This window comes from Rhinolophus sinicus, chromosome 16 (assembly GCF_057876585.1).
Source record: "Rhinolophus sinicus isolate RSI-liver-muscle chromosome 16, RSI-T2T, whole genome shotgun sequence".
NCBI classification, from domain to species: Eukaryota; Metazoa; Chordata; class Mammalia; order Chiroptera; family Rhinolophidae; genus Rhinolophus; species Rhinolophus sinicus.
Window position 1 is genome coordinate 120733681 of NC_142516.1, and position 14102 is coordinate 120747782.

At 38.7% G+C, this 14102-nt stretch overlaps 1 protein-coding gene across 1 annotated transcript in view; it reads left to right on the forward strand.

Annotated features, from left to right (window-relative positions):
• The window catches only part of MTMR7 (myotubularin related protein 7), a 93334-nt gene that overhangs the window by 22811 nt on the left and 56421 nt on the right, over window positions 1-14102 (forward strand). The window contains exons 2-3 of the mRNA XM_019737955.3: window positions 10609-10731; window positions 11878-12040. Of these exons, the coding sequence (XP_019593514.2) occupies window positions 10609-10731; window positions 11878-12040 (286 nt within the window). The remainder of the gene's footprint in view (window positions 1-10608; window positions 10732-11877; window positions 12041-14102) is intronic.

Genomic DNA, 14102 nt, shown 5'->3' on the forward strand with positions numbered 1-14102 from the left:
GCATAACAAAATGGTCTGGATGAACCCATCCTTCCTTTTTCAAAAGCCTTACTTGTAAAAATGAGATCAAGATTTCTAGGATGAATTTTTATATCAATATTTACTCCTGGGTCTGTCTGAACGGATTATGAGTCTGTTTCAAACTGGGTTTTAATCTTTCTAAATCTGAACCCTCCTACTTCAGTTACCCAGGCTGAAGCTGGCTCTGTCCAGAGAAAAGGACTTGAACTGAGGGGTGGCAGCTGTCTAATATTCATATGGTTCTTTTGCAGGTACCTTGCTTTGTATTACATCTGACTGTATTAAGTATGTTTTACACAAATTTAGCTTCATAGAAGGATAAATTTTTAAAAGAGTTATTTTTTTCAGGCAGCTTGAAAATAGGATTATTTGCGTGCAGTTTCAGTGTATGTATCCCATGAGTATTTGTCTCTGTTATATTAACAATGTGGGTTTTATGAAGGGCAGAATCTTGTCAGTATTTCTTCTGGTTGCATATCATATATTTTCTTGGATTATGCTTTGTGATTCTTACCCTTTCCTCAGTTCTACTCCAATATCTGACCTCTGAATAAAATGGTCCTGGGAAAATACTTTCATTGGTTTTATAGTTTTAAACAGATTAAATCCGCCTTTTGGGAGAAGGATTGTTGGTTGCCTGATTTTTCTACCAATAGCTGGGATAGAAACCTCCAGAAGCTTCATGACTACCCCGTTTTACTTGTTTAAGCAATTTTATTTAAGTAGAAAAAAAGTGCTTTTTAAAATTTTTTCCTTTTAATTATTTTTGCAAACAAGTTTATTATGTAACATTTTATAATATGATTTTATTTTCCCAGTTTTATTGAGCTGTATTAGTTCAACGTGTGTACAATGTAATGATTTGATATATGTATATATGAGTATTGCAAAATTATCACCACAATAAGTTTAGCTAATATCCATCATCTCACATAGCAAATTATTTTTTCTCTTCTGATGAGAACTTTGAAGATGTACTTTCTTAATAGCTTTCAGATATATAATACAATATTGAAACTGCTTCTTTTTAAATTGGAAAAATCAAACGCTTTTCCCCCCCTGCTATTCTAAGAGATTATAACAATTCTAATTGTCTGACGAATTTTTGATTGCTTTACTTCTTCTTCTTCTCTGCCAAGGTACTTTGCAACTATAATTGGGCAGTCCATCTTTCTAGCATACTCTGTCATTCCCACTACTTTAACAGGGGAAATGAAATCACAGACATGAGGTGATCATTCAGTGGCAGCAAGAGTTAAATCTCTGAAGTCTTTTTGTAGATTTGTTTATCAATAATTACCGTTTATCAGCAATTACTGAGATGTACACCTTTTCTCTTTTTTTCTTGCACGTGCAGTTAGTTACTCGTAGGTGGAATCATTCATTCATTGTCCAGGAGCTATGGGTAGAAACTTAAAATATCTTACTTAGCAACACAGGGACACCTACCATAAATAAGACCACTCGGAATTTCTAATGGGGTGGATGTTTCTATAATTAATGCATGGGAGAACCACGTGATTCCTGAAGTGGTTCTCCCCGTGCTGCAGGGCCTTGCACCTTCTGACCTAAAACAAAATGGTGCACATTGGAAGACTCTGGCCAGCTAGTCCTGGGAAACCAGACTCTTCAAGGCTGACTTCCATACCAGAGGGGTCTGGTCCTCCAGACAAGATGAAATGAATAGGCAGGGAGTTAAAATGCCCCACTAAGCTTCTCTATATCGAATTATCAATACTTTTCGTTTTAGATAGATATTTTTCCTTGTCAACCGTAATTACTGTCTAATTGAAATTTAGGAAAAATGGAGGACAGGCCTTGAGTCATGGTGCCTTTCCTTAAAACTCCAATATTAAGCCTGAAAGGAAGAGGTAAACCTCAGGGAGGTCCAGGGAAGCAGATGTGGGAGGCAGACACTTCTGGCTCTGCCACTTTCTAGCTGTGAGAACTTGCTCCATTGATTTATTCTTCATGCACTTCTATTTTTTTATTTGTAAAATTGAATAACTATGTCTTCCTTCCAGCTTGGGTTAGAAATAGTATATGGACAATACCTGACACTCAGGAGTTGCTCAGGAAAAGGTTGTGAGTATTGTTACTATTATTACCCTTCCTTCTTTTGCCCCATCTGCTCAAGGGAGAAGTTGAAAGGAATCTGCCGCTATTGTGCTTCCTTCTTTACCATCAGCTTTTCTGGAAAGCTCGTCCTGGGTGGGCCTGATTAGTAGTGAGGGCGTGAGGGAGTGGGCACTGCTTAAAGCCAGAACAGCCTCCACACCCAAGACTGGATACCGAAGGATGGCTCCCCTCTCTGGGAGCTTCACCAGTGGAACCCCCACCACTGTCTTCTCATCACCGTGCTAACCACTGCACAATGTAATGGGCCTACATTAATAGTGTGCATTTCAAACTGCCATATTCATGCACATTTCTGTGTTGTACGTCTTCACATTTTGTGGCTCATGTGATGTGTTCTGCTTATAACGGAAGAACACTTTAGGAAAAATGGACTCTGTCTTTACTTTTAACTTCTCATTATTGTGATTGTCTCAAGGTTGGTTTCTGAATAAGTTCTCCTTGTCACTTAGCCACTTTCTGATGAGTGGTGTGGAATTTTGATGGGTGGGCACTAAGGAGCCAAATTGGTCTCTATGTCATGTAGCCTGAACATCACCATTAAAAATTATATATATAAAAAATAGATGGATGGCTAGATAGATAGATTTGAACATATGTTTTCAGAAACCAGGTTGGTATTCTGAAGTAAACATTTATTTCACATCATGTTTTCTTTCAGTTTATCTTAAAGAATATGATGAGCATTAAGATGAAATATAATGCTTTTAAAAAGATGCAATCTGATGTCATTTGTTAAAGAAAGGCAACGAAAATACTATCTTTTAAATACTACAGTAATGAAGATTCATGCAGACTTGAAACCAAGTGATAATTATGAGGTGAATAACTCAGGAAGTCTTAATAAGTAGTCTAGGATTTCTAGGCAGTGATTTCCTAATACTCCAAAAGAAGGGAAGAGGAGGATAACTTCAGTGAGAGAAGGGAACCTGGAGACTGAAAACAAGCCAGTGTGGCCCAGGCAGCTTCTCTCCAGGCTGGGGGGGGGGGGGGTATAGCATGGGCGTGGCGTGTTCATCTTTCTCCACTGGGCCTCTAACACTGGGTATCACTGCAGCCTCTGGGCTAATTGTAGAGACTGTTGCAGCATCTGTTTTTGCTGGGTCTGGTGCTTCCTTTCCTCAGGAAATCGCAAGAGTTTTGTTGGTCAACCACATTACTGAGTGGCTGAATTTCTGGACAATTTAATATTGAGGCATTATTGTGTATATTTCCACCGTTGCTGTTTTGTGTGCTTAGAAACTTTTCTATATGGTACCACTGAGTTAGAACATCAGCCTGTCAGGATAGAGAAAGACATTCAATCCCCAGTAGGGCCTTCAGAGAAGTCAAAACCCAGAGATAGTAACTCAGCTGCTGGCCCCTCATAGTTCAGTTTCAAAATCAGAATCAGAACCGGGGCTCAGGCCTTCTGACTCACAAATACTTTACTTTTCATGTTGGTAGAATTAGGAAATGTCATGATACCAGATTTAGCATGACAAACTATTTTCTTAGCTGCTTTTCTTAGATTAGAACATAAACTTGTCTTCGGTTTTGGCTGCTGCAGACATTTTGATTTCTCCCTGTTCAACAACCTCTGGATCTCTTTCCCCCAAATGGCAGTGACCTACAGCCTAATTTGTATGATATTGAATGTCTTTGGCCCAAGCAAAGCTGGTGGCCAGGGCCATTTGTTTTTTCTGTCCTTTTCAAGAAAAGGTAACCCTACATTCAACTTTGGGCTTCTTGTCCTGCAGAACAGCTTTACTTTTGTAGATAGTCTGAGATGATTCTGGAACCCCAAATGTTCAACAGTCCAGTATTCGGCCTGCAGGAGAGAAAGTAAAGGCTCATATTCTATGAAGGTTGCAATTAGAAGGTGGCGTGATGGGGAATTGCTAAGAGAGGGTCCATCTCTTGGTGATTTACAGGGCCCTCCTGATTCTAGGCAGCGAGGGAAGGATCAAGTTGGACTCGTGTTCCTCAGCGGGGTATCCCATTTCAGGCCTGGCACTGCTATGGTGGGGCCCGGTATTTTCTCTGAAGCTTTTCAGCCTTGGCCTAAAAAAGCTGACAAAACCTTTTTTTCTTTTTCCTCAATCTAACCCCAACTAAGCAGGGATGGGAATGAAAAGGCTATTAAACTGGGGCACAGTGTTTTCCATTGAATCTGTATGATTCTCAAGGAAGACAAAACCTTTGTCCTCACATAGTGTCACACATAGACGTGTTGTTGAATGGCATTGGATGTTCGGTGTTCTCACTTTGATGAGTCCTGAGAGTCCGGGATGTCACCTCGGCCAGAGTGTAGGCCCTTGCACCCCGTTCCCGGGCTTTCTGTCTTTGAGTTTATCTCAAAGTATATTCTGAAAGGGGTTTGTGAATTTAGTTTTACGGTATGATTTTGCCTCAAAGCATTCTATTTTCAAATACTAATTTCATGCATAAAGTTGTTTAAAATAATTGTGAGTTGATTATCCTAAACATATTAATTTTGAATGACAGGACTAACGTGACCTCACAGGCATTCACCAGTGCTCACTGCCTGGGTAAGCAATGAGCTTGGGCTTTGGGGTTCTGCAGACCTTAGCTCCAGGTTGGAGAAACGTGTCAGGTCTCTAAACATAACTGTGAAATGGGGAGTGTTTAAGGACTTCACCCCTGGGGTATTACAGGGATTCACTGAGGTCCAATATGCAAAGTGATAGATAGCATCGTGCATGGCATAGAGTATGTAGTCTAAAAAATATTTGTAATTGTTTTTATTTTTATTTTGGTAGTTTTTGCATAAACCAAGTGACAGCTGCGACTGGCCCGTTCCATGAGATATGGATAAAGTTATTTTGAACACCTTCATTCTACTCCCTTCAGAAGTCCAAAGCTCGTTCTCCCCAATCAGAATTTCTGCCAACTCCTTTGTTGGTTTGCATTTCCATAGTCACCTCTGACATAATATGCCTGAATTCGTTCCGGTTACAGATTGTTTCAGCATATGTTTCTGCATCTCTGTTCCATGACACAGCTGTGCAGATTTAGAACCCTCCTCTTACTTAATTACACAGCCCTCTCTAGCGCATCAAGGCATTATGGTACAGAGCCAATTCCCCTGAAGATTTGGGGCAAAGGGAAGGTTCATAAAGCAGAAGACTGAGATTAGGTTCTTTCTCCCCTTCCCTGGGGTTATTGCACCTGGCACTTCACTACCAAATCCAACAACGCTTAAAATGAGGTGTAAATTTTTCTAAAATACACCAAAAAATGAACAGTGCTTGTTTTGGATTATGGGACTAGGAGTGATTTTCTTTTTTTCCTTTTATATTTCTGAATCTTAAAACCTTACATAAAGAAGTATATGTTTCATAATTTTTAAAAAGACCGGTTTTTAAAGCTAGGGTACAAAGCTCCATAAGATCGGAGAGACCAACATAAGCAGGATAAGTCCTTTCCCAGTGGTCCTCATCTCTTTTTTCTAATCCTTTAAAACGTTGTTTCTCACAAATTCCTCCTAATGGGAGTTATTTTTTTTTTCCTGTGTGAATCACAATTTGAGATGCCCCCTCATTGGCAAGACTAATAGGCTTCTTTCTTGAAAATATCTTGACATGTCAGTTGCTTCTGGAAAGCTCTTTGTATGCTTTGGCTCTTTGCTGCTCTGGGATGGAGTTTGAGTGGCCAGGCTGTCCCCCTCTGGCTTCGGCCCAATCCCACCCTTCCTTCTGCAGCAGTAGAACCTCTACTTTCTCAGCTCTCATGAGCGCACGTCTCCAGCTTCTGTGTTATGGCTTCTGATGCCCGTGCTTCCAGGACCACTCCTGCTAAAGCCACCAGCATCTTTCACACTCCTGAATTCAATGGGCATTTTAAAGTTCTTCTCTTACTTGATGTCTCAGCAGTGTATGACACAAGCACCCTTTCTCTCTTAAACCACTGAGTCTGCACACCTTCCCTAATGAGTCTGCACACCTTCCCTTAACAGTACACTCTCCTGATGTTCCTCTTAATTGACCATTCCTTCCTAGTTTGCTTTGCTGATGCCTTTTCTTCCATCCAACCTTTAAATGTTGGATTTCCTCAGATCTCTTCTCTTCTCACTCTGCATGCTCTCCCCAGGTAACTAACCTCTTTAGGTCTCATTGTTTCAGATTTCATTTATATGCCAATGACTACAAACTTAACTGTATTGCAGCAAATCTAAAACATTAGTGATTGTAAGATGCACCAAGATTTTATGTACCACAAAGAAAGACAAAAACACTGCCAATTAAATGACACAATGGTGTCTTACCATATTAATCATAAGATGCATTCCATTTTCAGAAATAAAAAATGTACACCCAGGACATAAAAAATGTACTCCCCTAAATTAATAATATACTATAATGTGTTTTGCATAGATGAGCTGCCTTTTGCAGAGCGTGAATACCTGCTTTGTCTTAAGTATGGTGTTCCTAGGAACGTGCAAATGAGTTGAAATAACTCTGTCTAGAGAAACTGGTAGTTTCCTAAGACTCGTATCTCTCCAAGTATGAAAGAAACCTTACTACCATATGGTTTATCATATGTGTTAATGAGGTGGAATTAATCTAGCCAAACAATGAGGCAGAATTATTAAACCAGTGGGTCTTTAAGATGGTGCCAAAACTCTTGAGATTTATTTCATTTTATCTAGATTTGATGACTAGAGTCACCGTCAAGAATGTTCTGGCTATCTTAGCATGAACTGCAACAGCATCCAAAGTTAACAAGAAGACCTGGAAAAATCTCATTATTACTCTAATCTACCACCATCTGTGAACCTTGTTCAGTTCCACTGAGGTTTTCTAAAAACAATCGAAGTGGTAGGGCTTCCTTCACTTCTATAGGGAGAATTATCCATAGTAAATATTTTAAAGACTTCTTTAAAGGTTAAGAAATCTATTATAATTATTGATAACATAGGACTAATGTAAAAAAGCAAATATTTATCCAAATACATATTAAAAAGACATAACGTTTGTTCCTGATTTTCAAAAGTCAAAACTCTTAGTAAACTAATAAGTCACTTCCATAATGTGATTTTAAAAAATTGTCAGCATCAAGCCCAGTGGTAAATATTGGAAGCAGGTGCATATGAAAAGATGCTCAACATCATTAGCCATTAGGGAAATGCAAATCAAAGTCACAATGAAATAACATCTCACATCTAGTAGGATGGTTGTAAAAGGAGATTATCACAAGTATTCGCAAAGATATGGAAAAACTGGAACCCTCATACAATGGTGATGGGAATATAAAGTGGTATAGCCACTTTGGAAAATAGTCTGGGAGTGTCTAAAAAGGTTTAACAAAGAGTTACCATCTGACCCAGCAATTCCATTCCTTGGTGTATATGTATGCACCAGGTCAGACAATTAAATTCGTGAACTCATCCTAGAAAAAATGCTACATACCTCATTGTTGAATATCATTATGGCCACCTTCGAAGTACTCCCCTTGGGAATCTATTCACTGACGCCAGTGCCTAGTCCACCCTTCAAAGCAATTTTGGAACTCTTTTTCTGAAATGGCCATCAGAGCTGCCATCGTATTAACTTTGATGTCCTGAATATCATCAAAATGTCTTCCTTTCAATACTTCCTTTATCTTCAGGTAAAGAAATAAGTCATTGGGGGCCAGATCAGGTGAGTAGGGAGGGTGTTCCAATACAGCTACTTGTTTACTGGCTAAAAACTCCCTCACAGACAGTGCCGTGTGAGCTGGTGCATTGTTGTGATTCAAGAGCCATCAATTGTTGGTGAAAAGTTCAGGTCGTCTAACTGTTTCACACAGCCTTTTCAGCACTTCCAAATAGTAAACTTGGTTAACTGTTTATCCAGTTGGTACAAATTCATAATGAATAATCCCTCTGGTATCAAAAGATAATTAGCAACATTGTTGCAGTAAGTGCCGAACTTCATTGTCAGACGTTGTATACCCAAGAGAAATGAATACCCATGTGGTCACAAACACTTGTACAAGAATGTTCATAGCAACATTGTTGACAGTAGCAAAAAAGTAGACGTAACCCAAATGTCCATCAACTAACAGATGGATAAATAAAATGTGGTGTATACATATAATGGAATATTATTTGGCAATAAAAAGAAATGGAGTACTGATAAAATCTCCAATGGATTAACTTGAAACATAGATTGAAAACATGCTACTAATTGAAAGAAACCAGTCACAAAGTGCAATATATTATATGATTCTGTTTATATGAAATGTCCAGAATAGTCAAATCCACAGAGACAAAAAGTAGATTGTTGGTTGCCTAGTGCTGAGGTGGTTGGAGGAGAAATGAGGGGTGACTGCTAATGGATACAGTGTTTCTTTTTGCGGTGATAAAAAATGTTTTAAAATTGATCCTGATAATGGTTGCACAGCGATGATATGCACAGAGCTTAATGGTACTTAAAACCATTGAATAGTACACTTTAAATGGGTGAATTGTATGGTATATGAATTATAGCTCAATAAAACTGTTATTGGAAAAAATAAACAAAAACAACATGAGTGACTGACTGCTGTTAGCACTGTTGCTTACTGTTACTCTGAATGCCCTGTTTCTCCAAAAATAAGACCTAGCCGGACAATCAGCTCTAATGTGTCTTTTGGAGCAAAAATTAATATAAGTCCCGGTCTTATATCTGATGATATAAGACCGGGTCTTATATTATAGTAAAATAAGACCGGGTCTTACATTAATTTTTGCTCCAAAAGACTCATTAGAGCTGATTGTCCGGCTAGGTCTTATATTCGGGGAAACACGGTGTCATTGACCAAAGGGAAAAAAGAGGTATAAAAACTAGAAAGGAAGAGACAAATTATTACAGAAAATATTCCTCTCAGAACATCCATGAGATTTGTTTGAAAAAATTATTAGAATCAGTTTGGTAAAGAGGGAGTTATAAAACACACAAAAATTAGGCCATAGGCTACTATCCTTACTATATAAACAGTTCTTATGAATATATAAGAAGTGATGATTGCCTAGTAGGAAAGTAAACCAATGATATGAAGATGATTTCAAAAAGAGACAGTGAACAACCTTATGAAAGAATGTGGAGCACATCAGTAACAAACGAAATACTTTTTTCAAACCGTAAGCTGATAGGTTAAGGACACTGTTCTTGAATGGACATCTTAAACTTACATAGCCATTCATAACATACAAGTCCTCAGGAATTATACAACCACGCCAGAGTGAATGGTATGACTAAGGAAAATATTTTAAATACCTAATCTTTTATTTACCTCGTTATATCCCTGGAAATGGGGAAGAAATGGGATGGCATCCTTATGTGCTCTTTTCCGAAGGCTGGTTTGGTTCAAAGGCCTGGGAGGAGACTGAGGCTTTGGGTGTCTTGAGTGCTGTTTGCCCTTGGAGTTGTCCTGAGGAGTGCTCATCAGGTCCGCTACCCACCTAGGTCTTCCCTGGAGCCGTTGAGAAGCTGCGGGCTCTCCAGTTACACCAGGGCCACAGCTTCTACATTAGGCTAAAGAATGGAACAAATACAATTCACTAATTACTCAGCTGCCTCATGGAAGCAAGAAAGCATCCTGACTTGAGGGATGAGGGTTGAGCCAGTGTCTGTAGGTGGTTGCTCCTTGGCAGTAGTAGCAAGAAGCATTGCTGAGCATTCCATCATTACGCTCATGTTCATCTAGCTCTGCCGTATTAGTCAGCATTGCTTCAGTTTTCACTTGCCCAGTTGAGATTGTCTTGTCATTCCTATTACATTTCCATCCCAGTGCACATAACCTTGCAACTGCTTTGCATACAAAAGTTGTGTGCTTGATAAAAATTGTTTCCAGAAATCTCTCCTAACAGTTCAAATTCGCTCTGTGGTGAGGCTTCCATTTATTAGAGGGATTTAATTATAAATGAATGTGAGCATCTTAATTTGGGAGGTTTTCCTTGTAAACATGCAGGACATTTCTCTGACACTTTTTGCTCCCAGATGTGTATTTATTAATACATTTCATGCTTGTTTATGTGGAAGCAGACAACCTTGAGACCATTTTTACAACTGAGAGACACATACACGTAGACAAATATATGCTTTCTTTTTAATTGAGAACTTCATACTTGGTTATTGTGTAAACTCAGAACTTCAATGCCCACACGCTTCCTGCCTTAAATTAGAATTATGTAATTACAGTGAAATAAAAATGCCGACCTATTTAAAATACAGAAAGGGTATCCTTAACGAATAGGGTTTATAAATCTTTTGTGGTACATTTAATGGTATATTTAAGTAATGGGTGAATTTTTATCTTTTGATATACAGAATCATATTCTAAGATCTCAGTAAGGGGCAAATTTTGTTTGTTATTGGGGAAATTCTCAAAATTATATTTTGGATTAAGTACAAGATTACCTGCTTATTATTTACTTTTGTGCCTACCTATTGTGCATTAGTGTAACTGTCAAACTGATTTCTCTAGGTTGAAAATGTCCGCTTGGTAGATCGAATATCTTCTAAAAAAGCAGCCCTAGGTACTTTGTATTTGACGGCTACTCATGTCATATTCGTGGAAAATGCAACTGACACAAGAAAAGAAACATGGGTATGCATTCCTTCTTTTGAACTTTGCACGTTTTCCATTGTTTGAAATAAAAAGTTTGAGCCTCCATTCTTCTGTTTGCCCTCAGGGTGCAGGGAGTGGGTGTTTGGTGTTTGCATGTTCAGAGGACTGCTTCTGGAATGTGACCTCTGCCTTTTTCTGTACAGAGTCAAATCTCCTTGATCTGCTTATTCATTTTAAACACCAATTATTTGACCATCTTCAAAGATAGAAATAGCCAGTGCTTCACATCAAAGCTGACAAGCAGTGATTCAATAATGTCAGTATTCCAGATACAGTCGTTTTACTGTATTGTCTCCACTTTTCTGATAATTTAAAAATAAAAAAAAGAAAAGGAAAGCTATGGAAGAGCCCCATTGTAAGGTATGTCTGCTACTTAATATGGAGACCATTAGATATTTTTTATTTTAGATAGCCACCCAACTAGGAGAGTAGGACCAAAGCCAGAGTTCCTGAATTATGGATTTCGCCTTTCCTGTATTCTATAGACATGGTTATGTTTTTAGCAGAAGGTAGCAGGGACGACTTGGAGAGGAATTTAAAGAAAGAAATGCTGCCATTGAGGACGGAGCAGAGACCCTCCTGAAACACCAGAAATGCCCTTCAGTATGATTTCCTTTAAAATAAATGTCTTCTGCAGCCTGACTGATCACCAACAGCTTAGAAAACAACAAGCTCAGCTTGCTATTGAACTCCGCATTCCATGTGGATTCAGGAGCACGGCGGCTCCTCCCAAGCTGAGTCGTCTCTAACTTTTGTTGATCGCGAGATTTATTTTACTAACTTCTCGTGACCTTAGTTAACTTTAGCTATTCACTGCAATCAACATTTGACTACCAAAATATTTTTCCCTTACCTGCACTTGCACAAAATTGTGTGTGGAATGGTTGGCTTCAAATAATTAGCCTTGTTATCAGAAAGCTTGGTGTTGACAAATAAAATGATAAATTTAGACAGTTGGTTCTTTCCCAAAACATCCCAGTTCTTGTCATCTGAGTGCAGTGTTGAGCTAGCTGAAGGTCGGGGAGTGTTTCTTATCTATCTGTGTGTCTCCGAGGGCTGTGTTAGTCCTTTTCATATTTATCAGCTATTTGTGCTTAGCTTATCTACATTAACCTTTGGTTGTAGATTCTTCACAGTCAGATTTCCACCATTGAAAAGCAGGCAACAACGGCTACTGGATGCCCTCTGCTTATTCGTTGCAAGAACTTCCAGCTGTTACAACTCATCATACCGCAGGAGAGAGACTGCCATGATGTGTACATTTCTCTGATACGTCTTACAAAGCCAGGTAGGGCAGAGGAACTCGGTGTTCAATATGGACCCACTCTTAAAAAGTTCACAAATCACGTTCAAGAAATTTGTATAGTACTTGAGAATTACATAGTGTTTTTGGAATTATATGTTGTCTGAGGCCTCAGATGAGGCCAAGAAATCTGAATGGTATAGTTCCTTGTCTTTTAGGATCTCCCTCTGAGTTGTTTACTGTATGAACCTCTTTCATTTTTCTTAGTATTCACTTTTTCTCAGTGGGGGTTATAGTGTGATTTCCTTTCAGTGTGAAACCATCTTAAAATTATTTCCTTTTGATACTCTGATAATTGAGCTACCTTGATTGAAGTCTAAGACCAAACTCACAAAAATTTTTGTGTGGCAAACATTGATTTTAAACAATTCTAGTGCAATTTTCCCTTTCTTGGGGCCTTTAAGGTTTGGTTTCTGTTGCTTTTTGATAGTAATAGATGTTTCCCAAGATTAGCATCAGTGAATATTGTAGGTATGTTGTTGATTCTTCTAAACAGAACCTCCTTAGGTTTCCTGGGAAGAATCTTTGGTTAATTTGAAAAGTATGAGGTGTGATCAAAAGGTATGGTGAATGTTTAAATTAAAAAAAAAAAAAAAATCATTACAGTAAACGACACATTGCTGTTTATCCGCCTCAAAATACTCCCTCTCGCTTTGAACCCAAATATCCATACCATCGTTCTTGCTACTTTCTGAAGCAGTTCTGGAAGTTCTCTTTCGTGAGCGTCTTTAGTTGTGCTGTCACGGCTGCCTCGATGTCCTGAATCGATTCAAAATGTTTTTCTTTCATGGTCATTTTGACTTTGGGGAAGAGTCAGAAGTTGCAGAGTGCCAGATCCGGTGAATAAGGTGGATGAGGAGACACTGTAATGTTTTTATTTGACAGTAATAGCCCTACAAGAAGCGATGTGTGACACGAGCCTTTCCGTTGTGATCACAAAATACAGTGAGTGCTGCTGCCAAGTGCCATCCAACAGAAAGGCAGGGATCTTCAATATGGAAAGTGGCTCATCGAACCTTAGTAACAGTGTGTGACAAGTTTCAATCTGTTCGGTGCAGTCAGTCAGGTGTGAGCTACAGTTGAGAGAAGGTGTGTTTTAAAGTGTGCCGTAAATCATCCTCCATCATGACAACACCCCGTGTCATACATCGCTTCTGGTATACAGCAATTTCTGTCAAATAAAAACATCATAGTGTGTCCTCATCTACCTTACCGGATCTGGCACCATGCGACTTCTGGCTCTTCCCCAAAGTCAAAATGATTCAGGACATCAAAGCAGTCACGACAGAGTAACTAAAGACACTCACGAAAGAGGCTTCCAGAACTGCTTCAGAAAGTGGCAAGAATGATGCGATGAGTGTGTTTGAAGCGAGGGGGAGTATTTTGAGGGGGATTAATGACAATGTGTCTTTTACTGTAACAATAATCTTTTTTTTAATTTAAACATTCACCATATTGTTTGATCAATCTTGTATGTACTCTCAGCTACTCCCATTATATCTCTTATCTTTGGTCTTCAGATTTCTAGCTTAATACACATTTCTAAAGAAGTGTTTCTTGTTCCCTGTGTGGCTTGTGTGAGCTGTGGGTTTCTTTTACTTGAAAGAAATACACGTCTAAGTTTTTTTGGAGAATACAATGAAAAGACATCATTTATATAAAAGTAATATCCATGGTAGTGACACCCAGAAGTCATTAGTAAGGAAATAGCGTATGGGCTTGTAGTTACTTTGCTAAATGCTTTGTGACTTGGAACAAGAAGTTTGATTATAAACTCATCAAGGCATTTGGTCAATTTCTTATGCTATGACCATATCTATAGATAGCGAGGAGCTAAAGTTACATAATTTAAATGATTCCAGGGAGCTGTAGGAATCTGATGATTTTGACTTTATTTGCTCCTCTTTCAAGGCAGCTGGTTGAAACTTTTCATCTTAGTGGGTTGAAAAAAAACTGCAGAGGTAGCCAGAAAAGCAGTTGAACTTTTTAGAGGGGGCACTATAATTGGAACAGAGTTCTGGGAAGATGTACGTTAGGTTGTATGCAA